Source organism: Melospiza georgiana, chromosome 7 (genome assembly GCF_028018845.1).
Source record: "Melospiza georgiana isolate bMelGeo1 chromosome 7, bMelGeo1.pri, whole genome shotgun sequence".
Taxonomy (NCBI): domain Eukaryota; kingdom Metazoa; phylum Chordata; class Aves; order Passeriformes; family Passerellidae; genus Melospiza; species Melospiza georgiana.
In genome coordinates, this window is record NC_080436.1 from 25577691 (window position 1) to 25603769 (window position 26079).

At 44.7% G+C, this 26079-nt stretch overlaps 2 protein-coding genes across 2 annotated transcripts in view; one reads left to right on the forward strand and one right to left on the reverse strand.

Moving 5' to 3' along the window:
* Positions 1-185: 185 nt before the first annotated feature.
* On the reverse strand, positions 186-12836 carry CNOT9 (CCR4-NOT transcription complex subunit 9). Its single transcript, XM_058028394.1, has 8 exons — positions 12723-12836; positions 7708-7887; positions 7215-7330; positions 5636-5745; positions 4922-5031; positions 4380-4478; positions 2474-2565; positions 186-1810 (listed from the first exon to the last, which is right to left on the reverse strand). Exons 1-8 carry the CDS (start codon positions 12744-12746, stop codon positions 1642-1644), a joined length of 900 nt encoding a protein of 299 aa, XP_057884377.1. The 5' UTR covers positions 12747-12836; the 3' UTR covers positions 186-1641.
* Positions 12837-13004: 168 nt separating this feature from the next.
* Positions 13005-26079, forward strand: part of USP37 (ubiquitin specific peptidase 37) — a 34690-nt gene continuing 21615 nt past the window's right edge. Inside the window, exons 1-11 of the mRNA XM_058028225.1 lie at positions 13005-13066; positions 13882-14091; positions 16895-17066; positions 18171-18271; positions 19524-19705; positions 20034-20108; positions 20634-20731; positions 22213-22297; positions 23217-23378; positions 23872-24003; positions 25751-25874. Coding sequence (XP_057884208.1) covers positions 13936-14091; positions 16895-17066; positions 18171-18271; positions 19524-19705; positions 20034-20108; positions 20634-20731; positions 22213-22297; positions 23217-23378; positions 23872-24003; positions 25751-25874 — 1287 coding nt within the window. The 5' untranslated portion in view covers positions 13005-13066; positions 13882-13935. The remainder of the gene's footprint in view (positions 13067-13881; positions 14092-16894; positions 17067-18170; positions 18272-19523; positions 19706-20033; positions 20109-20633; positions 20732-22212; positions 22298-23216; positions 23379-23871; positions 24004-25750; positions 25875-26079) is intronic.

Sequence of the window (26079 nt, forward strand, 5' to 3'; positions counted from 1 at the left end):
CACACTACCCGTCCAAAGAGATGCGGCGCCACAGGGACAAAGCCACCTCGCACTGGGAAAAGGTCGCTCTTCCACGCTCATACCCCCAAAGTGGCACATCCTGCCCTTCCTCCCGTCTGCGACAAATCCCAACCGCGCCGCTTGCCCCCACTCCCCCCGAGAGACCAGACTGGGACCAATTTGTGCTGGAAGGGGTTTTATTATTTATTAATCGGAATTTTTAAAAACACAATCAACCAAACAGAAGCATTTTCACACCCTGGCAAGGTCAGGGTGAAAAGGAGGGAAAAGGCAATGGTTATAAAACAGGAACCCGAGGGCAAGGAAGAGGCTGTGCTCTGCCCTTGTTATGCAAGGCTGTGAGAGGAGGGAAGGGAAATGATGGGATTTAAGACACTGTTGGCACACACTGCAGATGATCAGCAAAATGGGCTACTCGAAGAGGGGGGAGAAATTAAGTAGCTGCCCAGGCTTGCCTGCAGCCAAGAGCAGGCTTTGCTGCCGCAGAGCCCGGGAGCTCCTCCACTGCTTCCGAGAGCTTGCTGCGGCTGCATTGGCCCCTCGGCACAGGGGCGGCAGATAAGTGGCTGCCGGTCCAGGTTAATTGCAGTGGGGCCGTGGAGGATGCCAAGGCAGGTTTCAAAGCTGAAATAGATGCACCTGGCTGGCAGAGGGAGCAGGAGGAGGGGGGAAGGGAGGGGACAGGACTGAGAGGCGCCTGGCGGGCAGCAGTGGGAGCAGAAGGCAGCATACCTGGAGCCTGCAGGCAGCAGGAGATCAGTCGGTGGCCTGGCCACCACCTCAAGGCAGGTGCCCTCACACTGAGCTCCATGTGATAAGCCAGCCAGCAGCCTTCCCAGGTCTAGATGAGAGGCCAGCACACATCAGCCTCGGGCCGCTGGTCAGCTGTGGGAGTGAACTATTTACAGCACAGGAGGCACAATCCTGCTGTCTTCTCCTTCCCCAGAGCTCTGTGAAGCAACCTTATGACACATGGGCTCACTGCAAGTAATCCACCCCTCCCCCCGGGGCAAGCACCGCAGTGGCCTGGCTGCAGCCACTCCCTCCACGCCAAAGGAAAGAAAGAGAGAAGCTCACGGTGCCAGATGGATGCAGAGCCAGGAGCAAGGATGTGCTGGCAGGAAAAAAAGCTGTTCCTGGACTACCTGCAGCTGAGTAGCAGTGTAAGGAGGGGATAAAACAACTGGATCAGCTTTTATTCAGTTCACTCATCTAAACAGACATGTAAACAAGAACTGACAAGGAACTGGAGGGACGTGGTGCACATACCTGCTGTTGTGCACCACTTCGGCAGAGGCTGAGTTTGCTGGAAAAGTGGACATCTGCACTACCCCCTGCCTGGAGGTGGGGGAAGAGATGCCACCCAAGCCTCCCGGAGAGACTGGGATCTACACAGATTGTTTTTATTGATGTTTTTGAAGCTGTAGTATCAGCGTTTGCTGGTGTTGGGATCCCCGGAGGCTTGCTGCACTGCTACAGAGCAGCCCTTTGGCTGGGTGGGATGGTCCGACAGGCCAGCAGCCAGCTGGCGTGCCCAGTTTGTTGCAGAAGAGGTCACCTGTTCCTGGTTCTTTGTAAACCTGAGCTGTTTCTTCCCCAGTGCCCCACCTCCCCCAGCAGTCATTGCGGAGGAAGAGGGATGCCCCGTGGGTCAGTGACTTGACCCTCCTGCAGGTTCTTGACGAGCTGAGCCAGCCAGCGCTTTGTGGTGGTGTCATCCTTCAGGACCTGGGCAAAGGTGGTGTCCTTCAGCTGGTCAGGAAGGCACTGCCTGAGAGCTTCACGTGCCCTACATCAAGAGACAAGAAACGGGGCCCAACAAATAAACTCACAGGGGCAAGAGGGGAGCAAACCCCACTGGGGACACAGCATTCCCTTGCCTGGAGGTCTCCCTGCTACAGCCAGCCAAGTAAAGCACTGAGCAGCAGCACTGCAGCAGATGGCATTCAGCCAGCCAGCACAGCTCCCACCCCTGACGCTATACCCCGCCAAGCAGCCCCTGCACCCCCACATCCAGCAGCAAAGTGATGCAATGCTAGGAGACACTGAGGCAACAAATACACTCCCAGAAGCTTTGGGCAGGGCTACTGGTCAGCAGGAGAACAGTTTGTATTCTCTCAACTGAATTTCATCTACTGCTAACAGCCTGTCTTGATGTGGAAGAGGCAGAGCATAGTGTACCTTCCACCTCAGGCCCTCCTTTGTATCTTGTTCAAGCTACATGAGCTCAGGCAGTAGTAACCTGCACAGCTGGAATTTACACAATCCCCCAACAGTCACTGTTGCTCCCATGCACAATAAAAGCTGCTGTGACTAGCAAGAAAAAAATCAAAGCAAAACCCCACCCATCTTCCATACTAAGCTGACAGGTGGGGCACTGTGGAGAAGAACTGAAGAGCTGTGCTTCCAAGGGCACAGAAGAAGCCCTTGCCCAAACTCCTAAAATGTTTACCTGGGGTTATCGGAAAGGCGAAGGTAGCAGCGGACGACGTGTTTCAGCAGCCGTGCCGATGGCTCCTTGGAGAGCTGCAGGACCATTTTACCCTGTTTGACAGAGGCCAGTGCCACCAGTTAAAGTCTTTAAAAGAATAGCTCCACAATCAACAGAGACGAGGAAAAATCATTAGATCACTTAGTCTGGCTTCCTGAGCAGCACAGCCCATTACCTTTTATCTAGGTACCCCTGCAGGGAGCCTGGTGCTGCTTGCCAAGATGCCTTTGAGAACAGCAGCTTGCCATGACTTGGAAAGGGTTCTACCAGCACCTCGAGGAAAGCTCACCTCATTTCTGTTTAATTTTTACTCTCTAGGACTACTTAGCAACTCTTTGTGAGATTAAAGAGACCCTGGGGTTTCTCCCTCATTGAAGACAGACACATTCCAAACAGTTGGATAAGCTGAGGCTGAGTGACACCATGAGGTGTGATCCCAAGCTCTGCAACATCCCCTGTTCTCATACGCATTCCCTTCATTTCAACATCCTGTTAAGACAACAGCAATACCCTGGAAAGCCAGGCCATAGGACTGGGCTCACCCACACTTGTAGTAAGGTCCTTATCTGGTCTTAGCCTGCATCCAAGCAGTGTATTTTTTCTTTCTGCTACATTCCTCATGAAGCTGTTCCAGGGAAGCAAGGCATAGACAGATCTTCCCAGCCCAGTCCATTTCTCACACTAAGTAGGACTTTGCACGTGGCTGCACTTCTGAACATGCCCAGCTGAGCAAACAGTGTGGATGCCTTCACACACCTCCTCTGAGGAATTTAACAGACTACAGGCTTGTATTTAGGAGTCAATCACATCTGCCCAACAAGTTGTTTTTTCCTGTAAACTACATTTTCCCCATTAGCCAAATTCGCCTGCATTTGGATATCCTGGCCATCAGCAATTAGCAGGTCCCCCCTCATCTGCCCTTTTGCAAGCTTCCTGTTCTTAGCGATTCCCAAGGATTACCAATTATTTCTTCAAAATAAATAACCACAAGCTCCTGAGAGAGCTCCTGGATGGAAAATACTAACTTGCTCTTTTAAAAGCATATAATACTTGTGTGACATCTTACTCTGTTATCAGCAGACATGGAAGCATCATCACCCTCATTAGATAGGAGTACTCTATCCTGATTTTTGAAATAGACAATGAAAAAGTCTGCTACATTTTCATCTTTCTCTCTTGCACTATGGAATATTGACCTTGCCCGGGGCTTCACCTAATGGTGGGACTACACAGGCTAACACAGCCTTACACACCCACATCCTTCTGTGTTCAAGGAAGAACTCATGTCTGAAACCCCTTGGCCAAAGACAGTGTGGGTGCAAAAAGTTTCCATGGGTTCAAGGGGTGGATAGGACAAACACTGGGGGTTACTACATAGAAACCCCACAAGTGGCCCCAGAAATCCAAAGCTGGAAGTAGCTGGTAGCTATGAAGTTATGAAGACAAGTAGGTAGATACTTGCCCTGCTCTTTCAACATGGTGTGAGAGACAGGGATGGGAGACAGATCCATGATCCGAACTGTGTGATGATTCTTACATAAAAAATCAATTCACATCCTACCTACAAATGGAAACACCCACAACTCTGGAAAATCTTTTTCTTCTCTGAAGAGGTTTACCTGTTTTTGTCTTGGGGACTTAGTATATCACAACTAATATGTGTTCTCTTGACACGCAAACCAGAAGTATACCAAGGAAACATGGAAGCAGAGCTACAATGTCACAAGCAATTAGCCCAAGAAAGGTTTGCCTCCCTCATCCTGTGCTCCAGCCAGACAGCAGCAAAGTAGTTGCTGAAGAGGCTTGCTGCTGTAGCATTATTTTTTTCTTTTTTAAATATAAACACTTTAAAAACAAATAATCTTACCAGTATCATGGCAACGTGGGAAAACCGCTCATAAGTCTGACAGATATATGCCAGCCCTGTGTCATCCAGGAGGATTTTCTGAAGAATAAATGTAGCAACCTAGAATGGGGAGAAAGCAGAAAACAAAGCATATAAACAACTTATCTACCCTGAAAAGGGACACCTTTGTGTGGTGCTCTTTTCAAGTCAGCCCCAGAATTGAAAAGTCTTCCAGCAGGCAACAAGTGCTTTACTCAGTGAAAGTTAGAAGCCAAAATGAAATGCAGGGCAATACACAATCTCTGGCATCTCTGGCTAAAGGAAAGAGATGAACACAAAGCACAGTGCACAAGATGACTGGATTCAGGTTGCATACGAGGCCAGCTACTGCCAGGCCATTCAGGCAGCCTCAGGTCTTGGTAAGTTTGGTTTTTGAGGAGGTAAAAACTCCACCCAGACTTGTCCCAGCATTTCCAGGAGCAGAGAAGCTCTGCAGGGCACTGGCTGCCTGGTCAGTAGGAGATGAACAACAAAGTATCTTTATGGAAACAAAAAAATGGTACCGTTTTGGAGAGCTCACTGCCAGACTCCATAATACGTAAGCACAGGGGGATAATTTCTGTTGTCAATAAGAAATTTATCACTTCTTGCTCATCCGTTTTCACCAAGGCCCCTTGAAGTAAAAACAAAATCCAAAATCAGTAAATGATTAACTGTTTCAAAAAATCACACCTTTCAAGGAGGGCCTGTGTTCTGCCCTTCCCAGAAACCATTCAGTCTGAATGCCAGGCAGAGAACTGTCATCCTAGACTTAATCCATTTTAAGACATTTTAAGATTCTTTATGCATTGAGAGAAAAATTATTTGGGCAAAAAGAAGAAAGTAAAAAAAAAAAAAAACAGGGTAAGAGGAAGACAGGGAAAATACACCCAAGTCAATCAATGACAGAAACCCAGAGAAAGCCCAGCCTGCACCAACCCACCCCAGTGCCTAGCTGGGAGGGCTGAGGGTGAAGGTCCAACAAGTCTGCAGGTACTTGTACTCAAAGAAACATATTTTTGGCAATGTGTTTAGACTTTGGTGGGTTTTTTATAAGTGAAAAGAAAGAAGAGTCTGCCTTCACAACAGAAAAGGAGCAGCTCCTTCTCTTACTGCTACAGGAGACTTGTAAAATCCCAATCACAAGAGACCTCTGACTTTGGCCATGCAGGTCTCTATGCCCAGAGCATGAGGAGCTCTAACTCAGTAGGAGATCCAGTGTCTGTCTGGCTGCTCACCAATGACTCCGAGGCTTGTGAGCCGCAGGTACTCAAACGGACGGGTCTTGCTGACCGTGTGCAGGAAGGGGTACAGGAAGAGAGGAATATGAGCTGCCAGAAAAGCTGATCTGCAGGAAAGACAGAACACACCATGTGAACAACAAGGGAAACAAAGTGAGCACACAATCTGGCATTACCACACACAGCCTCAGACTATTCCTGGTGGACCCCATTGCTACTGCTCCTCAAAAGTGGGTAACACTTAATTCTCTGATGGGAAGGCACGAAGCAAATCCTGCACTGGGCACAGCACAAAACCTAACACCTGATCCGTCCATTACCTGCATTCCTGCCTCAGCTGACCAGGAACTGAGAACACCCTTGTTGATTTTAACACCCTTGTTGTTTTTATTACCTCCTCCTGCCACCCAGACCCTCTGTTTTGTACATTCACTGCTGCATTTCACCCTGCAGGCTCCCAATGGCAAGGATTGTCAGCCACAATGCCTGTGAAAAGTACCTCTCAGAAACACAGACTGGCTGAGCTTTAGACATCACCAGGTTTTAAATGTGCATCAACAGCTTTCCCCAAGAGTCCTCACACTGCCATCTGGCAGTAGTGAAAAATAAAAATTGCAGGTACAATGCTGGAGATTGCTCTGTTAACAGATGGAAGCTCTCCTGCACAATCATAAAAAATATTTGTTCCATTTTCACTTTTCAAACTTTACATGTAAAGGTGAGTAGTGTAAAACTACCCTATTTCTCTGGTTATCATCTCATGGAGGGGGTGCTGTTTAACACTGCTTTGCAGCAGCTCAAAACCAACTTCAGCTATGCTGCTGCTCAGCAGTAACAGAAGCATGAGATTGTGGATCTCTGGGTAGTTTCCTCCTGAGTTCTAGCTACTGAATTTGGCTGAACCAACATCAGTTTTCCCTAATGACATGGACTGGGCACAGACTGAGAAAACATGAAGTCAGACACTGGCTGAGGACTCCAAAAATGGCTCTGCTATTGCTCCCTTGCCTCACACTTGCCTGAGGAAGACAGTCCTGTTCATTCCACCCGCTGGTCTAAAAAACTGTAAGCTGAAATTTAGAGAGTTCTTTTTTGACTTTACGGAATATTCTGAGTTGGAAGAAACCCACAAGGATCATGGAGTCCAGCTCTTAAGTGAAGAGCCCATATGGGGATAGAACCCACAACCTTGGCATTATTGATACTGTGCTCCAACCAAGCTCCTTGCCTAAATAATTTTAAGCTCAAGAATCCTTGCACACAGCACTCAACATAAAGGCACCCTTAGCTCTGGCTGACCTCCCAGAAGCTCCCACAACCCAATGTTCTGAGAATTTACAAGATCTCAGGATGATCCAGGGAATGCAATGCATTTAGGACCATAAAACTGTCACTGTGATAATCCATGCAAACAAGTAAAAGCAGCAGGCAGCTGCCTATCTATCAGCTCTGTTGTCAGTTTCACTTCTCTCACATAAAAAAAAGAAAGGAGCTCAAGTGCTTCTAAAGTCAAACACTTGGGCTGAGGTGTCAATATCAACACCTCAGAAAACCCACATAACTTGGAAACCCTTACCTTGTTTCAGGGTGTGATGCAACACACTGTAGTAGAGCTAAAGCATTGCAGACTCTGTTGGACTGATGGGCTGTCAAAGTCGGAGGGTTGATTGATGGATAAATATTTACAATTTCCTAAAAATTAACAGAGAGTGGAAAGTTAAAGGAGAAAAATATCAGTAAGCTACACCAAAGCACTTGCCTGGCAAGGAAGTGCAGTGACAGCAGATAACAGTCTGCTTTCACCAAGTTATTTTCAAGTTACATGGCAGCCACCATGCTGCCCAGGCAAGAGCAGAGCTGAGTCAGAGGCAATTTGACATGGAGTCACAGGAGTGCATTCAAACCTCCATCTGCTCCCCCCAGCACACGATCCAACAAAGATCATACTCCCAAGCAATGGCAATAAGGGATCCCACCAGTTCCTCCCCAGATCCACCTGATGGATGCACGAGCCCTGCAACATGCTGATGCTGCAGCACAGAATAAAAGCCACAGACTGCATGACACACCTGAAGGAGTGCAGCGATGGTGCCAAACGAGTGCCACAGCATTGGGGCCAGGTCAGGCACGGACTCGCGCTTCTTGCTCAGCTCCAGCAGTGCATTCTCCCGTGTCTCAGGGCTGGACAGCTCATTGATCCATTGGTAGATCTTCTCACGGTCAACCTGAGCCAGTGCTGTTGGCACAGGCTGGGAGGAAACAGGAAAGCTTCAGCCCAAACATTTTATCCAGTTCTCACCCAAACCGTTGCCACAATCTGACAGAAATGGAAACTCCTGACTGAGATGGTGGGACCTACAGCTCTATTAAGATGTTCTGGACATGGATCCATCCCTTCCTTAGATAAGTGTTAGTATTTCACCTATTTGAAATTCTAAGGCTTTATTTCCTGGCCTGACAGTCTCTCTTAATCCCCTTGTGAAGCAGTACCTTTGTAACTTTATTCAGCATGAGAGCCAAGCTGCTCTCATGTGTGCCAGCAGAGCTCCTGGGGAGCAACACACACTTCAGCCAGCTATCATGGGCTCCACCTGCATTTAGCATGCATTTATTTCATGCTTCAAGTGCAAGATTCACAGATTCAGAGTAAGGCAGAGGTTACCTTTTTCTCTCCACAAACACCCATGACATTGGAAGCTGCCAATGAGATTCACCCAATGCACATGAGAAAAATATTCACACGAACAGCAGAAAAATTTTCACTACTTCACCATCAGCATGACATCAGCCACAGCCAGTAAGAGCTGCTGTTACCAATGGCTTGTATTGATACCAGCTCCATTGTTCACATGCATGGAGCTAAAAGGGAATTTTTCAAGAATGACTTTGTACAAGATCTCAGGATGATTTGATTCTGTACAAAATAAGCCCAGAGAAGAGTAGATCTGTATTCCTGGCCAAGACACACTTTCTACTACTCGGGAAATCCAAATTTTGCTTCTGCCTCTCTTGAAACATCAGGGAAAGAACAGTATCAAGATCAACAAGTTCTCAATACAAAAAAATGAGGAATAAGAGGAAAAAGAAGGACTATATCATAATTTCTGTGGAGAAGGCAAGGCACAAGTCTTTCACTGAAACTTTGTCTCCTGCCTTTGCTGGCACAGGCAGCACTTGGTGCAAACAAATGCTCTGCAGGTTTCCTAAGGGCATAGTTTGGTGACTCAGATACAAAATTTTGAAGGAGACAAAAACCATCAATAAGCCTCCTGTGTGAACACTTCCAAAAGCCAGGTCAGAACCTTTTCAAACAGTGCTGCAGTGGTTATTACTGAAGCCAAGCACAGCCCTGTTGGCACCTGCTGCTCCTGAGCCAGCCCAACCAGCTCTGCATCTCGCTGTGCAGTGATCCCAGCTGGGAACAGGACTGTATTTCTTTATTTTGTAACCCCAGCTGAAACTCTTCACATGCTCCCCACAACAGATGCAAGCAGGGCCCATACCACACTGACAGCAATGCTGTCACCAAGCTGCTCACCACTGAGACACACAGAATACAGGAACTGAAAGTGGCTGCAGCCAAACCTGAAGCCACACGGCAGAGGCAGGCCCAGAAGGCATCCAGGAGGGATGGAGAGAGACTTCTCAACCTTTGCCAGACACCAACAGCTTGCTTTCTCTGTGTCTGCAAAGGTTTCCCTCCTCTGTTTATCCCCATTTTATTTCCATAGTAACATCCAAAGAGATTATTCCCCAGCTGGGGGATTTCTCTCTCCTCCAGCCAGCTCTGTTGTATTATTTAACTTAAATGTTCATATGTAAGCCAATGTGGTGTTATCACTCCCTGTACTCTTGGGCTCAAATACTTTTTTAGCTGTTCATATTTCCTCCTGTCCTCTTTTTTCTCACTGTCATGGTTTAGTGATGGTAATCTCCCATTTAGTGTTCCCACTGAAACCACTCCAGACCACTCACCACTCCCTCCTTCCCCTCCCAGTCCCCCTACTCCAAGATGGAAAGGGGAATTGGAGGCACAAAAGGGAAACATCACAGGCTGAGATGGCAACAATTTACTGGGAACAGCAATGAGATAAGAAATCTAACTAATATTAGTGACTAATATTAGGGTACAAGAAAAGTTATTGCTCACCCCACAGAATCCCCCTACAATACCCAACTGCTTCCTGGGCCACACTGGCCCAAATTCAAATCAAGTCCTTCCTCCCTCTCTGAAAAATGATGTGAGGTGGTACAGAATAATCTCTGGTGCCTGGCTATGCAAAAATTAACTCTGTTCTGACCAGAACCAGGACAGTCACATACTAAATTTGTAATTTTTTCCCCCAAAACCTCAAACTAAATTAGTGATCCTGCCAAGTTTCTTGTGCCCCTACAACTGAGGGTGTAATTGCAATGCTAGCTTCTACACTGAAGCTCAAAAAGAGAGGGAGAATGAACAGAGCTCATTTGTTTTTATGTGGGATGGTGGGTTGACAAGCAGTGTAGCAATAATGTTGTTATAATTGTGTTATCTAAAGCTTCCATCTATTTTTCTAGACTCACTGGAAGTTTCAGTTCCTGTAAGCTTAAATACATCGACCCCTTAAAAGCACAATCATGTGCCTGTGATCCCTAGAGAACACTAAGTAGATTTTCCACACAATTAGGTTTATGATGTCCAATATCTGCCTTGGCCAGAACAAACTGCTTTTCATAGGCTCTACAGTTGCTCCTTTTGTTTTAGTTTATATGGAAAGACATGCTTTTTTTCCTAATTCCCTATTTCATTATCATTTCTTCTTCTCCCTCTAAGACCCAAAATTCTGGGGAACCCTGAGGGCCACACAAATCCTGCAAGCCCCAGGACAGAACCCCACCAGGCAGACTTTCCTTAGCACACAGGGAAAGCAACACTTTTCAACGGTATTAGGTCAGGAAAACCCTGTAACACCTTTTCTCCTTCTTGGAGAAAAGACATCTCTAACACACAACAAATTGATTTAGGCAAAAGGCTTTCTCTTCCTGACTGAGCAGTTGCTGCTAGGCACACTGGCAGAAGTCCTGGTCAGCCAAAGCCAGACATTGACTAGCTGGATAACATGTGCTTTTTGAACTATTTTGATAGCCCATTGGTTCAGAAACACCAAAAATGAGCTTTGAACTTCCACAGCAGTGATGTAGCTGATTGTAGCAGGGCTTTCAATGCCTACAGCCAATCACAGGTACATTAATGGTTTCAGTGTGTCCTCAGCATTCTGTGATGCCTTCAGGGCAGACACTGAAGTGTCAGCTCTGCCACCAACATCACTGCATGAAGATCACTGCTCTAGCTCACCACAGCTTTATCCCAGCAGGGTTCACAACACCCAAAGGGATTCTGAGCCAATTCCTGACCTTACTAAGAGGTGACTTTATTTACCACAGGTCCTGAGCACATCTCCAGAGCCAAACACCCTTCCCCCTGTCACCTCCAGCTTAAGCTCACTGACTGTGGTAGGAAACATTTCAATACAGAACTACCAGATAGCATGAACTATACATAAATTAAAGATACTTTTAAGTGAATCCTAAAATAAAGTTGATCTCTATTCTGAAATAAATTTTTTGGTTAAAATTGTCTTTAAAAAGGAGAGGTAACTAGAACATAGAGGATTAATGAGAGATACACATAACGGGAGTCCTTCACGCATTTCAAGAAACATTTAGGAATTACAGTGCTATAAAAATGTAAATGCTGATAAAGAGAGTTTACCTGATCTGGCACACCCTTCCATGCTCTGGAGAAGAGTACTTCAAATCAGAAGTATTTGACAGCACTCCAAGAACCAGTTAAAGTCACAAGCATTTTAACAAAGAGGAGACACTTAAAAAGTGCTCTAACTCCTTTTCATCAAAACCTTACTTACTCATTAGCTCGGCAGTCCAACCAGACCCTTGATCTAAGTTCACCTGAAACAGCCCTAACTGCTGCTTGTGCAACACACATCCCACACTCAGTACACACGAGACTCAATCAGCTCTAGGCAGTCTTACACATGCCATGAACGAGCACTTGGAGGAGAGAAAACCAAAACACAAACCCAGTCACATGGCAGATACACAGCAATAACCACATCCTTCAAACTCAGCTTCCATTTCTGAACCCACCCAGGCCAGGGCACCGTTCCACTGCTGCCAGCCTGAACCCCAGGCACCAAATCCAACCCTGGCAGCTTCCTGAGGGGAATGAGGGCAAGCACCAGCCATGGCCGGTCCTGCACCGCAGTGGGGCAAAAGGGAAGCAGGAACAGGCAGCCCCTGCTGCCCGAGGGGCTCTTCACTGTGCTGTCAAGGCCAGCAGTACAACAGCTCCCAGAGGGCAGAGGTGGCTGGGCACATAGGAGGTGTCACAGATAAGTGTTTTAAGGTCACTTAAAGAAGATCCACTCTGAACCTTTTGCCTCAGCAGGAAGGTCTTTCTTATCCCTTCTTATCCAACCCTTTCCTATCCTTATCCTTTTCTTCCCTGCTCTTCCCCCTCCATACACTCTGTGGATAATTTTTTGCATTTATTTTGGTTGTAGATTAATTAATTCTAGACTTTTATTTGCTTTTCCTCTACGCGCTTTTGAAAAAATTGAGCAAACCTTATCAACAAAATTTGTCATGCTTCTGCTTTCGTATTAAACTTATTTTTGCCGATAGCTTTTCTAGCGCTTCATGCAGGCGCAGGGAGGGAGCAGGGCAGGCGGGGGGAAGGAGGGATAGAGGGAGCAGGGCAGGTGGGGGAAGGAGGGGAAGCCCTGCGTGAGGCAGTCGAGGCAGAGCCGGCTGGCCCCGCAGGGAAACCCTCCAGGCCCCGGCCGGGCCCGCCGCAGCAGAGCCCGCACCGCCGGCACGGAGCGGCCGGAGCGCGGCAGCGGCCAAACGAACCCCGCCGGTGATGCCGCGGGACGGAGCTCACCGGGCTCCGCCACCCCACGGCCTCAACTTCCCCTCGCAACCACAAGCGGCCGCACTCCCGCTCCCCGCACGCCCGCGCAACGGGGCCCATTCCCAGCTCCGTCCCGTCGGCGCCCAGCGGGGCGCGGAGCCTGGTGCTCACCGCGGCCGTGGCCAGGCTGTGCATGGTCGGAGGGTGGGAGCGGAGCCGCCGCCTCAGGCCGCCGTCACCGCCATGGGCTCGGCGCCCGCCGCCGCGACCTCTCACCCGCGCGCGGGGCACGCCGGGACGGGGCCGGGCGGGGCCGCTGCGGCGCCAGCGCCTGCGCGCGGAGCGGGCGCGCGCGGGGCGCGCCGGGAAGGCGCTGCCGCGCTGACGTGAGCGGGCGCGCGTTGCGCGCCGTCTCGCGCTGCTGTGGCCGGTTCCCGCCATCCGCCCCCTGCCCCCGCCCCCCCCGGGCCTCGCCCCGGGCCCCGCGGGACGCGCCGGAACGCGCCGGAACGCAGGTACCGGGGATCGCCGCCACCGACTCCTACCCGCTCCCGCCGGCCGCGTGCCCCTCCCGCCGCGCGGCGACCGCCCGCCCTCAGAGCGGCCCGGCCCGGGGCGGGCGGCGCTCCCGTGCTCACCGCGTCCCTGAACGGGTGAACGGCGGGAGCGCAGCGGGGCTGGGCCCGGGAAGAGCCGGGACCACCGCCAGGCCCGGCCGGGAGCGGCGGCGCTGAGCGCGGGATGCCTGGGGGAACCTCCCCGGCAGCGCCTCCCGGGCTGCTCGCCGGGGCCGCTCCATTCATTCCTTGTGCTTTTACCGGGAGAACGGCTCGCCCCGCTTCCCGCAACGCTCGGGCTGTGGCTGTCGCCCCCGGGCCCGTGGCTGTCCCGGGCGGAGAGCAGCGGGGGAAGCCGGGGACCCCCGTCCCGGCCCTGGCAGGTGACCGCGGGTCCCGCGCCGTCAGAACGAGCGCGTTTTCTTTCTTTGGAGACTTCCTCCAAAACTTTGTTTCCCATCTCATGCTGGCTTTCCTCGGGCACTTCTTTTCCCCCTTGCCTTAAATCCGTTGAAGTTAAGGGATTTTACGGACTTCTGTGTCTGGAATTGTGTTTGCTCACCTTTCAGCAGTAAAGAATCGGCGCACTGCTGTTCATACTGGGAGAGATTTTATTAATCTAAGTTTCCTTCACTGCTGCTCAGCTCTTCCTTTCTGTGTTTAAAAACAGTGAAACGGTTCTACCAAACTTCTGTGGAAAGTTCAAGCCATGCTTCCATCTTCCTTTAGCCATTATCTGGCCTGCCAAGTTATACATTTCTCCTTTTTAACAGGTTTTTAAGGTGGAGCACGGTTACTGTCGTTAGCTCTTTTCTGTGAGAAAAAGCATGGCCCTGTTAAAGGTGCACGGACCTGTCCGGATGCGCAGCATGCAGACTGGGATTACAAAATGGAAAGAAGGGAGCTTTGAAATTGTGGAGAAGGACAACAAAGTGAATCTAGTAGTTCACTACAATGTTGGAGGAATTCCAACGACGTTTCAGGTATGCCAGACATTAAGGCTTTTGTTTTAACAGTGCATGGATTGTGCTCTCTTGTGAACAGCTGTCCTCTTCAAGGCTATTAAGTGTCCCGCAGACTTCCCTCTGTCACTGTTTCTTGTTCCTGGTTTCCTGAACACTAATCCCTTTGTATAACTCTCCAGTAAATTATTTACACGTATTGTTAAAGGATCTGCCAAGGTTGGCATTGAGATGCCACTGAAAGGGAAGAGCAAAAGAACAGAGAAAAGTTACAGAAGTGTAGAGCATCCTGGCTCACATTTTGGATGTTTGGAACCTGTAACCTTTCTCTTACTAGCACATTTGTGTTCTCTAGAGGAGAAGACCCTGACCATTTTATACTAGCTGTTTCCCCAGCTGAGGTGTAATGATGTTAATACACCTGTGTAGCCTATTGTGAGACTTTGCTGAACATTACTTGTTACAGTTTCAGGGTTTGAATGCAGATGCAGATCGCTGTTAAAAATTCTCTTGAAATATTCAGCCAAATTTTTTCTCATTCTATAGTTGTTTTCAGGTCAGTCTTCCTAGATTTTTTGCAAAATGCCCCTAATCAAAAGCAGAGTGCTTTCTCTATAAGAAATACATACCTGTTTTAGAAATAACGTAAATGACACGAGCAGTTGGAGGAAAACAAATCCCAGCTTATTTAGCAACTTTGTAACAGCCTAAACTGATCTATATGTTGGCTTCTGCTTTTTCACGCCACTGTTGGTTTTTGTCAGTAATGTTCACCAGTCTGTTCTCTGAGCCATTTAATTCTGTGTGCAGATGCTATGGAAAAAAGTTTATTCCTTTTTGAAAGGTTTTTGCTGCCTTAGTGTGCTGAAAAGTCTCAGCAAAGAGTCTGGTAGCTGCTGTTGCCTGGAAATCTAGGCTGCCAGGAAATGGTTAGCTATGGATTGTTCCCACCTGTGTTACTGTAGACTTGGGAAGAATCTCTGCCTTCTCATGTGTGCTGCTGTGGCTGCAGGTTTGCTTTAAACCACCGCTGGCCCTGAGGAGAGCAGTGTTGTCTTCCCCTCGTGCGTTCCCTGGGTGCCTGTTCCCACCCACTCCTTTCTGCCTGGATGAGTGATGTGGTGTGACAGCAGCTCAGAGGGAGGTTCCACGGGGAGGATGAGCCTACAGAACCGCTAACCATGGCCTAAAGGGGCAGGTTTTCTTCCCAGTCTCTCATGGCTGCTGTCTCTTGTCAGGTGTCTTTGTGAGCTCAGCGGAGGGTTTTCATAGAAATTTGGGGAAAGGACTGAGTGCGGGATCTAGCAGAGAGGGTGATAAGCCACCGTGCAGCTGGGACTGCAGCAAAGGAAGAGAAGGAGGCTTGTGCTGGAGGGTAGTTTGTGGGAGACATCCCCAGGGTGTTGGCATGCCACTTCAGGTGTGACAAATTCCTGATGATCTTGCTTCAGAAGTAGCATTCCCTGTTTTTTTGAGAAGCTGCTCTGAGAGGACTGCGAGTGATTTCCCTGCCTGTTTTTAGATTTCTATAATGGAAGGTTTGGATGGATCCAGCATTATATTTCTTTCTACAGTGACTGGTGTGTCATCAAATTTCTTCTGTCAGATGATGTCTCAGAGATGTTTCAGAGCTTTAACTAAGTTGTCTTAGATATTATTAAGAGAAATACTTTGTTTCTCCACACCCGCCGAAATTTTGTGACACTGACTTGGTCATAACAGGTGCGTGAAGAGTAGGGATGGAGTCTTCTGACAGCATTTTGAGTTGAAATATGTTGTTTTGCTCTGAGATGGTGAGGTAATTGTAATCCCTTTGCACTGGACTCAGAGTTTTAAGAGAGCATGAAAAATTTGAAGCCTATTATTCTTAGGTATTTGAAAATATTTTTAGCTTATGTTTACAAAATATCCCAACAGCTCACAAAAAAAAAAAAAACCAAAACACAAAACCAATCCAAAACACAAGGATTGAGCACAAGGTGTTTCAAAAGTGTAATGGTCCCATTAAAACAAACTCTTAGTGGTTTTCCAACCCCGCTTACAAGCTGCTGTTGTGTCTAGATTGGTTTTCCAAGCAGCTAGAGATCTTAATGGGAAAAAAGAAATCTCATTGGTGGACATGAAGTGTCTTTTACTATCTCAGTCTTTTTGAGCTACCCTCAACCTGCACGAGTAGTAGAACCTTTACCCAACAGCGGGTGACTTAGCATGAAGCACAAGTAACATTATTATGTTGCAAAATAGCAGTGGCATCAATAGGGAGCACAAAGTCATTAAAATGATCCTTGTGCTCAACCATAACCCTGAAAGTTTTGGCACCACTTAATTGTTACGATGTTGCTTATGGAGTAAGCATGTTTCTTACTGACTTACTCCCTCAGCAGATTTTTTAAGTCATTTCAAATCTATCTTCTCTGAGAGCAAATTGTGAAGTGATTCATTTGTGTTTAATACTTGAAACTTTCCCCATCTTAAATTGTATTTTGCACTTGATGAGGAAGTTTTTATTAAATGGGTTTTCATAAAGTTGCTTTTCCTTTACATTTACAGATGTCACACTCAGTAGAAAAGCAAATTTCAGAAAGCTTATCCAGGACTCTAGAGACTGTTGAGCAATAGTGATACTGTCCTTGCAGTCCTGTCAGATGCCAAGGTCACAGATTGTATTAATTGTATGAAGTTTAATGTTTCCTTGAAGTGGAGCAAGAAGTATTTTGCTGGGAGTTTCTCTTAGCCTGTCTATTTGAAGTATTTGGTTTGAATTTGTAAGTATTTTGACCTTTTAAAGTTGGATTTATGCTTATAGTCGCTTTCTTGTTTTCAGTTAAGCCATAACATTAAGACTGTGACCTTACGACCAAATGGCAGAAAGCTGTGCTGCCTGATGCTAACACTAAAGGACACCAGCTTTCTGACAATTGATAAGGTACCTTTCAAAGATGCAAATGAAATGCGGATGTATTTGGATGCAGTCCATCAAGACAGGGTTCATACTGGTAAGTGCAATTGTTGTAAATCATGTTATAACCTTATGGAGGGCTGGTGTGTTTTCTTTTCCCCATCTTATCATGGTTTAAGCGTATCAAACAACAGCTAAGCCCCAAGCATCTGCTCACTCACTCTTCCCAGTGGGGTTGGGAAGACAATGAGAAAGTGAAAATGAGGAAACTTGTGAGTAGAGACAAAGGCAGTCTCTACCTTTGTAGTCTTTAGTGACTAAAGCAAGAGCTGTGCATGCAAGCAGAACAAATGAGGAATTCACTCACCACTCCCCGTGGGCAAGCAGGTGTTCAGCCATCTCCAAGAAAGCAGCACTGCCATGTGTGATGGTGACTTGAGGAGACAAACACCATCACTGTGCCTCCCTTACTTCTTCCCCAGCTTTGCACACTGAGCACGATGCCGCATGGTGTGGAGTGTCCCTGTGGTCAGTTGGGGTCAGCTGTGTCTGTGTCCCCTCCTGGCTTTCTGTGCATCCCCTGCTTCCTCAGGCGTGATGTGAGCAGCAGAAAAGGCCTTGACTCTTTGTGAGCAGAGCTCAGCAATGACTATAACATCTCTGTTATCAGCACTATTTCCAGGACAAATCCAAAACATAGCCTTATCCTTGCTACTGTGAAGAAAATTAACTCTGCTCCAGCCAAAACCAGCACACATCTTCAGCACATTTTGTCCTTGTGTTCCTGACTTTCTCTGCACTTCTGTAAATGCTTTTTTCTGGCCTTAAACCCCATTTTTTGTTTTATACCTTTCTCATGCTGAACAAAAATCAGAGATTAACACAAAGGATTTGTTTACGTTGTGTGTTGGTATTTGAAACGTTAATAATTTCCCATGCACACTCTCTTCATTTTTCCTTTTATTTACTTTATTTTGTTTTTTCTTTTAAGGATAGGAGGTTTGCTGCCAAGTGGCTAAATGACCAGTATGAGGGATATCCATAAACACATGCTTATGTCTGTGCATTCAGAATATTTAGTTCTTTGGCAAGAAATCTGGCATGCCCTTTCCAAAGTCAACTCCAGCTAAACATTTTGTAAATAAAAATGACAGTCAGTTTAATGACAATCATATCAAATATTGTGTACTTTTTCTGTCAGCTGGGAAACCCTCACAAGGATCTGGCAGCTTTGGAGGTGTGCTGGGCAGCAGGACCACACAGAAGGAAGCTAACAGGCAATTCTCTTACATGGAGAACCAGGTTTGTTAAATTGTTCAAATTTTTCCTCTCTAATTTTATTCTGTTCCTCTCTTCGTCACATTCTCTTTACTGTATGTTGTAATGGCACTGTAAATACATCACATCCAAAGTGTTTGTAATCAAGGGAGCTTGGAATAGATGGGTATAGATTGGTTGGCAATGCTGTATCTTGTTTGTGAGGAGACATCTGTATGAGTAAGAAAGGTCAGTGTCTGGCTATGGAAGTCAGACTATGTTCTTCACATATGAGCTTTTAGGCAGAGAAGTAGAAATAGAAGGAAAGTACATGACTGAGACTTGCTTCTCACATAGTCTGACCTCTCTTTGTTTTATGCCAAACACCTTACGTGTGTGTGACCATGTCTTAGTCAGCATAGGTCTCAATGGGCTTAGCAGACTTCAGCCAAATGTGTACATTGAAAAGCAGATGATCCAGGTTTATGTCAGAATAAAGTTACTGAATTTGTGGCATTCTGCTCACATTTTTGTGTAAATTTCACAGACTTTTCCCCAGAAGTTGTTTTCCTTCAAAATAATTTTTCTTCTTTTTCTCACCAGATTTCATGGTGTATCTACTAACTTTAATTTACTTCATTATCTCTGTGAATACACTTACATTACTGCCCTGAGGGAGACTATTTCTGACATTGTCCCAAAACAAATTCTACATGTTACCTTAAAGGCACTCTCACTCTCAAAACTCGAGACTGTATATACAGTGGTGAGATTAGACATGTTCAGTTTTCAAGTCTAAAATTGACCAACATTCCTTAGTCAACCAGTTATTATCTCTTTGCATTGCATCAGGTATAGAGCCTGCTTGGCCCAAGGCAGTTAGGGCACTGTTTTAATTATGTGGGTTTTAGTACAGCCTTTTAATATTTTTAATTGTAATACCACCCAGGATTGATCTGGGGATAGTTAGGAACCATGCCTTGGGTTTTTTAAAGTCAAAGCTTGTAAAGGAGATTTTAAAAACTGAAGTTCACCTGACTTAGCATTGGAAAATGAGAAGGGAAAGTGGTTACTGCAATGGAGTTTAATGTTTACAACTTGTATGACTCAGTCAGAATTCTACCTGTGTCTAATTAGTGTTTAAACTCCCTGAATGTGTTGCAAGTAGTATCTGTCCACTTCTGCATGCTACACTGTAGCAAACAAAAAGTGGTGGAAATCAAAGATTGGACTAAAGATGATTCTGTTTTTTCACTCTTGGGTTTTCTCCCTGGCCCGCTCCACTTGGCCTTTGCAGACTCCTCCCAAAAGAGTGACTGTGGAGAGTAAGGAGGAGAACACATTCCGCAAGGTGCTGGGTACCCCAGCCAGAGGCTCTGTTAAGAATTCTGCTGGAGCTGGGACACCAAGCAACAGGGTGAACATTGCAACATCTCCTGCATCATCAGTCCCTCACAGGACAGGCTTGTTGGAGAATCGGTAGGAGGATTTTCTTCTCACTATGATACCGTAAAAATTCAGCTCTTTATAGAGCTACAGGTGGATATAAATCTTCCTCTAGTTTTGCTGTTACTTTTAACAGGTTGTTAATACATGCTTTTGTAGCCTCTGACTCATGCTGGCACTAGAACTTTTAGTACAGCTTAAGAGTTAAGGCAGACCAAATGCCTCACTGTATGCTATAAAAGTGGAGATTGCAGAAGATAGGTCCAAAATGCGTGGAAGGCATTGAGGAATTATATTCATTTGGAAGAGGGACATTTGCTAACCTTTCAGAAAGAATGACCACAAATTTTTCTGTCATCAGTGAAAAGAGGAAAAGAACACAGCCCCCTGGTTCAGAAATGAGTGAAGATTATCCCAAAGAGAATGATTCTTCAACGTAAGTAACAGTTGTTTCTGATTTTAAATTCCTTGTTCATTTGTAAAGGGATATTTTTCTAAAAAGAATGCTCTCAGCCACATGGACCAGACCAGTCAGTTTGTGAATACATTGGGTGCTTGAAATGAGCTATGTGTTCAGGGTTAGTAAGGGAAATACAAACTACTCCAGCAGTTGATTTCCATGAACTGGCACATACAAATTTTGTGTCATCAATCTTTTGTCAATTATGTCACTCAGAACTGCATGTGGACTATAAGTGCTTTGACCCTTTTCAAAACAAAACTGATAAAGGGGAATTGCCATTTGAAGAAGCTTCACGTGTTTAAAGTCAGATTTAATTGTAAGAGGGCTTGTTTAAATGAATTATGTGATTGGTAAACTTACGTGTGAATGAAGTTCTACTGTTCGTGGTCAAGTATTAAAGGTGATAGGAGAGAAATGCTTTAAAACAAGTTGTAAATATTGAATAAGAATATCCCATATCTTCCATAACTGCACTGCTTTCCATTCTTCTCTCTGTAGGAATAATAAAGCCTTGAGTGATCCAGCATGGAAGTACTTGAATAGTAGCAGAGAGAAACAGTTGAACCTGAAGCAGGCTGAGGAGAATAGGACATCAGGTAAAAAATTATTGTAAAGCTAGATGATACCTAGCCTTGACCAGTACAATCTTGCCCCTTTGGTACTTCAGCAAGTTGCTGCAGAGGTGTTTTTTTCCTCATCTGCTATGCCATTAACTTTGTTGCTTCCTCCAGAGCCATATATGAGATGCAGATAACCTGCCTTCATTTTCAAAGCCTGTCCTGCTCTAGTGTGGCCTTCACCTTTATTCTTCAGTGCTGATGCCAGCCCATGAGCCAGCTTGCTTGAAAATTCCAACAAGCAGCTTCAAACTGTTCCAAGCTGCCCTTTCTCTTGGGAGGAGATTTCTGTAAACTCCTTTTTACTTACTTTCTTACATATTTTTAAAACTTGCCTTTGCTCTTAATGCCTGTGTGAACTCTAGGCTGTTTTTTTTTTTTGTGATTGAGATGTCTACTGTTTGCTTTTACTTCTTTATCTCTTCCCCAGAATTTACAGGGACCAGGACTTTGGTCCTGTTTGTACCAAAGTTCTGTTGGATACTGCTGTGGGACCAGGCTTTACAGACAATACAGAAATACTGACAATATGTAGATAAGCTAGTAAGCAGCACTGTTCTTCAGTTTGATGAATAAATACTTAGCTTCTTTCCTTGTAAAGCGGAATGCATTCAAGATCTTGTTTTTATGTGGGAATGTTGGTGGATGCATTCTTTTTTGACTGCATCTCTGATGGCACAAATATGTTGCAGGAAGAGCTGGTAAGGTGAATATTTGAATGGACCTCTGAATGGACATCTGGTTATGTCTTCAGAGTCAAAATCAGAGTCTGTGTATCCCTGCAAGTTCTTGCAAAGTTCTTTCATATATCTGCATTTCTGAAAATTGCATGGCTCAAACAACTTCAAGCTGGAAAAGAAGCAAACAGTTATTCAAACTAAATTACACTGAGATTCACTGTAATAGGTGGGGTTTTCGCTCTGGAGAGCCTTTTTTTAATGTGGCACCATCTGAGGCATTAAAGTCTCAGGATCTGTCACAATGATATCATATCAATAAAACAATCTTATTTTGCCCCAAGTATATAGTAATTTGCTGTGGGAGTTGGGAGTAGGAAGAGAAGCTGTTTTCACTTCTGCATATTTACCTTGAATTTTGAGAGCTCTGCATTGGAAATCAGGAGTTTTCTGTACATGTGTCTTGTCTCTCTTAACAAGAGGTAGCTATTTATTAACTTTCTCATAGTGAAGATAATGACTTTTTAATATTTCATATTGCACTTTGGGTTTGATGGAGACTGAATTGAATACCTGAAACTCCATCATGCCTTTACTTACATATCATTAATAGTCACTTCAGTACTTCTAAGCATATGTATTAGTCATCTCCCAACCAATTCTAGAAACCAGTATTTGAGGATTTTTAAACCTTTTGACTAGGTACTTTCAAACAAGCTGCTTATTGTAAAAATAGCTGTGTAACCTGGAACAAAATGTCCTGTCTTTCCTTCTCTTTTAAAGGTGTTTTACCACTGCAGTCATCATCTTTTTATGGTAGTCGATCCTCTTCAAAGGAGTACTCCACTGGCAGTTCCTCCCTGGACAGGTAGGGCTGATTCCCTAGAATGAACTGTAAATAGCAGTTGTTTCACTGGAATTAAGCTCTTCAGTTTCCTGTGTGTTGATCACATGGTGCTTAGATGCATAACGTGGTGGGTTCTGTTGGGCTTTTTTTTCCTTCAGCAGCACAGTCCAGCTCTTCAGTGTGTTTTCAACTGCCCTGCTTACATCTACAAACTCTAGTTACCAATTTCAATAGAAAGACTTTGTAAAATCACTCAAGTCTGTTGTAGTTGTTGTGAATAACTCTAGATGGTTCAAATACTATATGAACTCTGCAAGTTAAGTCTGAACTCGTACTTCATTTTTCCCAGGTAGATAAATGACATGCAATTCTATATTTTAATAACAGTATTTTAGCAAATACTAAATCCTGCTGAGCTTGGAGTTCTTCTTTGTAAAGTGCTGTGCAGTCAGACTCATGGTCTCTGTCTTAGATAGATAAGGTACAAGATCAAGGGAGAAAAGAAGCATTGTCCATGTTTAAATGTTAGGAATTGAGGTCTATAGTTGGTGATGAGGTTACAAGAACAAGAGACTGAAAATGAAGATTCTGGCCCAGATGTGAATTTTAAGCATATCTTGGGAGTGGTGATCTCCTGCTATGTAATTATTCTTCCTCTCATCATAGAGTGTGGAGAATTATTAAATGTTTATAAGACCAAAGACTTGGTTATACTGCGTGCACACCAGTGGATATAAGAAGATTTAACCAAGCTAAGATTTAACACTTCTAGAGAGAAGTGTTCTCTGTCACATCTCTTTTTCACTGTGATACATTCTTATCTTGTATGGCTTTACCACTCCTTGTCTTCCATGGTGCTGCAATTCCAGTGTCATGGACTATAGCTCTTTAAGGCAGAACATTACAAATCTTCTATATTCTTATGCCTTTATGTTTCTAGGTCTAGTGTATCCAGCCAGACCTCTTCAGCCAAAAGAAGCCTGGGATTCCTTTCTCAGCCTGCCCCTCTTTCTGTTAAAAAAATGAGATCTAATCAAGATTACACAGGATGGAACAAACCCCGAGTGCCCCTTTCCACCCATCCTCAACAACAGTTGCAAGGGTAAATTTAATTTTCTTTATCTAGTGTGCATACTTTGATCATCAGAACATGCACATTCTTGTCGTGATTATTTAATTAAAAAAATAATCCTGAAATTAGTGAACACTGAGGGAGGGAACCCTTTTCTTAGTTTGGAGGGTATGTATTCCTGAATTTACATCCTGGGAGTTTCAGAGACATAGTAATTTCTGGTAATTCATGTTCCTTTAATGATGATTCATTTCTCTGTCTTTATGTGTGTGTGTATGTATATATATATATATATATATATAGCACATTTTTTTAAAGTTTTATTGTAGAAACTCATGTGAGCTTTCCTGATAAATGCTGCCTCCCATGAGTTTTCAGTTTAGGCTGAAGAGCTGGGGAACAGCTCCAGTAAAATGCTCTTTGGGGGAGTGGCTGGGGTGAATATCCTATGTGTTAGTAGTGCTGTGTTTAACTCTGGCAGCAGGTTTGCACATTGACCAAGTATTCAAAATTTTTTTTTCAGGTTTTCAAACTTGGGAAACACCTGCTATATGAATGCCATTCTACAGTCCTTGTTTTCAATTCAGTCTTTTGCTAATGATTTGCTCAAACAGGGTATCCCATGGAAAAAAATTCCACTCAATGCACTTATCAGGTAAAACTCACATTCTGTGAAAGCTGTTTTTCTCCTTCTTTACTGAGAAACTGGTTTGGTAATACTGAAGCATGCTTTTAGAGGCTCATTTGCTTGTATAGATAATAAAAGAAATCCTAGCGCTATCTGTATTTTGGAGCTTTACTTTTGAAATAGGAAATCAGCTCTTAAAACTTATAATATTGAGTTACAGGCATTCTTTTACTATATTTCTAGTGGCAGAGTGAAATGCTTCAGAAGAAAATGTAAGAAATTGCAAAATAAGTTAGATACAGAAAAGTTTCTTTTAAAAACTTTGCCAGGTAGAGTTTAAGCTAATCACTAACTTCACCTGATATGTGGGGGCTTATGCCTTTTGTTTGGTAGCTGTGGAAAGTGTTCAAGTTTTGCACATTTAATCTTTCTCTAAATTCAGCCATTTGGGATTTTTATTATATTTTCTCTGATGCACCTCCTTTATTTTCTGTCTCTAAATAAGATGCGGGATTATCAGAACCGTTTGTGTTTCTGTTCCATCAATTTTTTTATATCTTTTGAGGCAATTTTCTATTTTTGGTGTGTCATCTTGAACTCTTTCTACACTACTTGGGATCAGAGGTTGTTCCATGTGCCTCTTGAAATGTCCTTTCTCTAATTTTTATAGAAAGACCTCTGAAGGTTGTGCTCCATATACCTAATGGGCAGTGTGTCATCCTGTACAAGTCAGAGTTGATACTCAAAGCATCTACTTTGTCTTCTCTTGGTTTGGCTATACCATCTAACCTGGTGACTGTTTTTCTGGTTGATCAGTGATTGATTATCAACTGTGCTGTGGTTTCCTAATGTGCTTCACTGAGCAGCTGAGAGGGCCAGGACAGCACATGCTGTTCTTGGAGTTCAGCAGAGTAGCAGAAATTTGTCAAGCTGCAATAAACTGATCAGATTCTTGGGGTTAACTGAGTGTGAGTTGTTGGTTTGGGATGCAATGGGAGTATACAGGTTTTCCCTGCTTTGGGTTGGGGGTTTTTTTGTGTCATGCGATGTGACATCTTCCTGTCACCTTCTTATGTATGTAGCATGACCAAAACTTGTGCTTGGAATCTATTTGGTGTGTATGTCCTGTGAAATTGTAAAGCAGTTGTAAAAGATAACTAAATCACAGTAGCTCAGAGGCAAAAGTAAATTTCAAAAGTTCTGTAGCAAAGCTGACAGAAGCACTAGCATGAACCAAGGAACTCCTCATGGCTCTTTTTGCTACAACTCTTTCTCTGTTAAAATGTTTTTACTGCTGGAAGATGTAAGGCTTGAAAATGAGTGGAAATTTAAAAATAAAACATAAATAGAAACCGTTCTGATCATTCAAGTTGAATTCAGTGATTTTGTATTGCTTATTTTGGTACTGTGTGATATCATATTTCCTATCAGTACAAATGTTTTTAAAAAGCATTATGAGGTTTTTTCCTCATTGCAAAAGAGGAGAAATACATTTTTAGAGCTTTATAAGGCTTTTCATTTTACCTTAAAAGATTGTGGATTGGGTTTTTTTGTTCATTTGAGTGCTGTTTGATGATGGCTTCAAATGAGATCTCAAAATACTTGAAATGGAAAAGGTTAATTATGTGTGGGATATTTTCATACAGAACCCCTGAACCACTTATCACAGGACAGAAGCTTTTAGGAACTCTTAAAATAAGGTATCATGAGTTCTATTATGTTTCTCTAAAGTCCTGGAAAACCAACCAGTGTTTCCTTGCCTTGACTTGTGCAGACGTTTTGCCCATCTGCTTGCTAAAAAAGATGTCTGCAGCCCTGAGGTTAAGAAAGAGCTGCTCAAGAAGGTGAAAAGTGCCATTTCAGCTACTGCAGAGAGATTTTCTGGGTACATGCAGAATGTAAGTATCATTGTCTGGAAACAGTTATGTGCAGTTTGTCCAGTGCTTGGACTGTGTTGAACACTTGTCAAGCTGCAGCTGTGTTTGACAGTGGCTTTTGATTGAATGGCAATGATTGTTGGAGCAGAACTGCCTCAGTATTACTGAATGCAGTGAACTGAACATAATTCCCCAGTCTGTGTGTGTTTGAGAAAAATCCTGAATG

What these genes read in the sequence shown, in the direction of transcription:
- CNOT9 (XM_058028394.1), bottom strand. Translation starts at nt 12,746, where the DNA reads ATGCACAGCCTGGCCACGGCCGCG. An exon ending in CCATCGCTGCACTCCTTCAG is followed by an intron (nt 7,331 to 7,707) that starts GTGTGTCATGCA and finishes GTTAATTTTTAG; the next exon opens with GAAATTGTAAATATTTATCC. An exon ending in GCATCACACCCTGAAACAAG is followed by an intron (nt 5,746 to 7,214) that starts GTAAGGGTTTCC and finishes TCTTTCCTGCAG; the next exon opens with ATCAGCTTTTCTGGCAGCTC.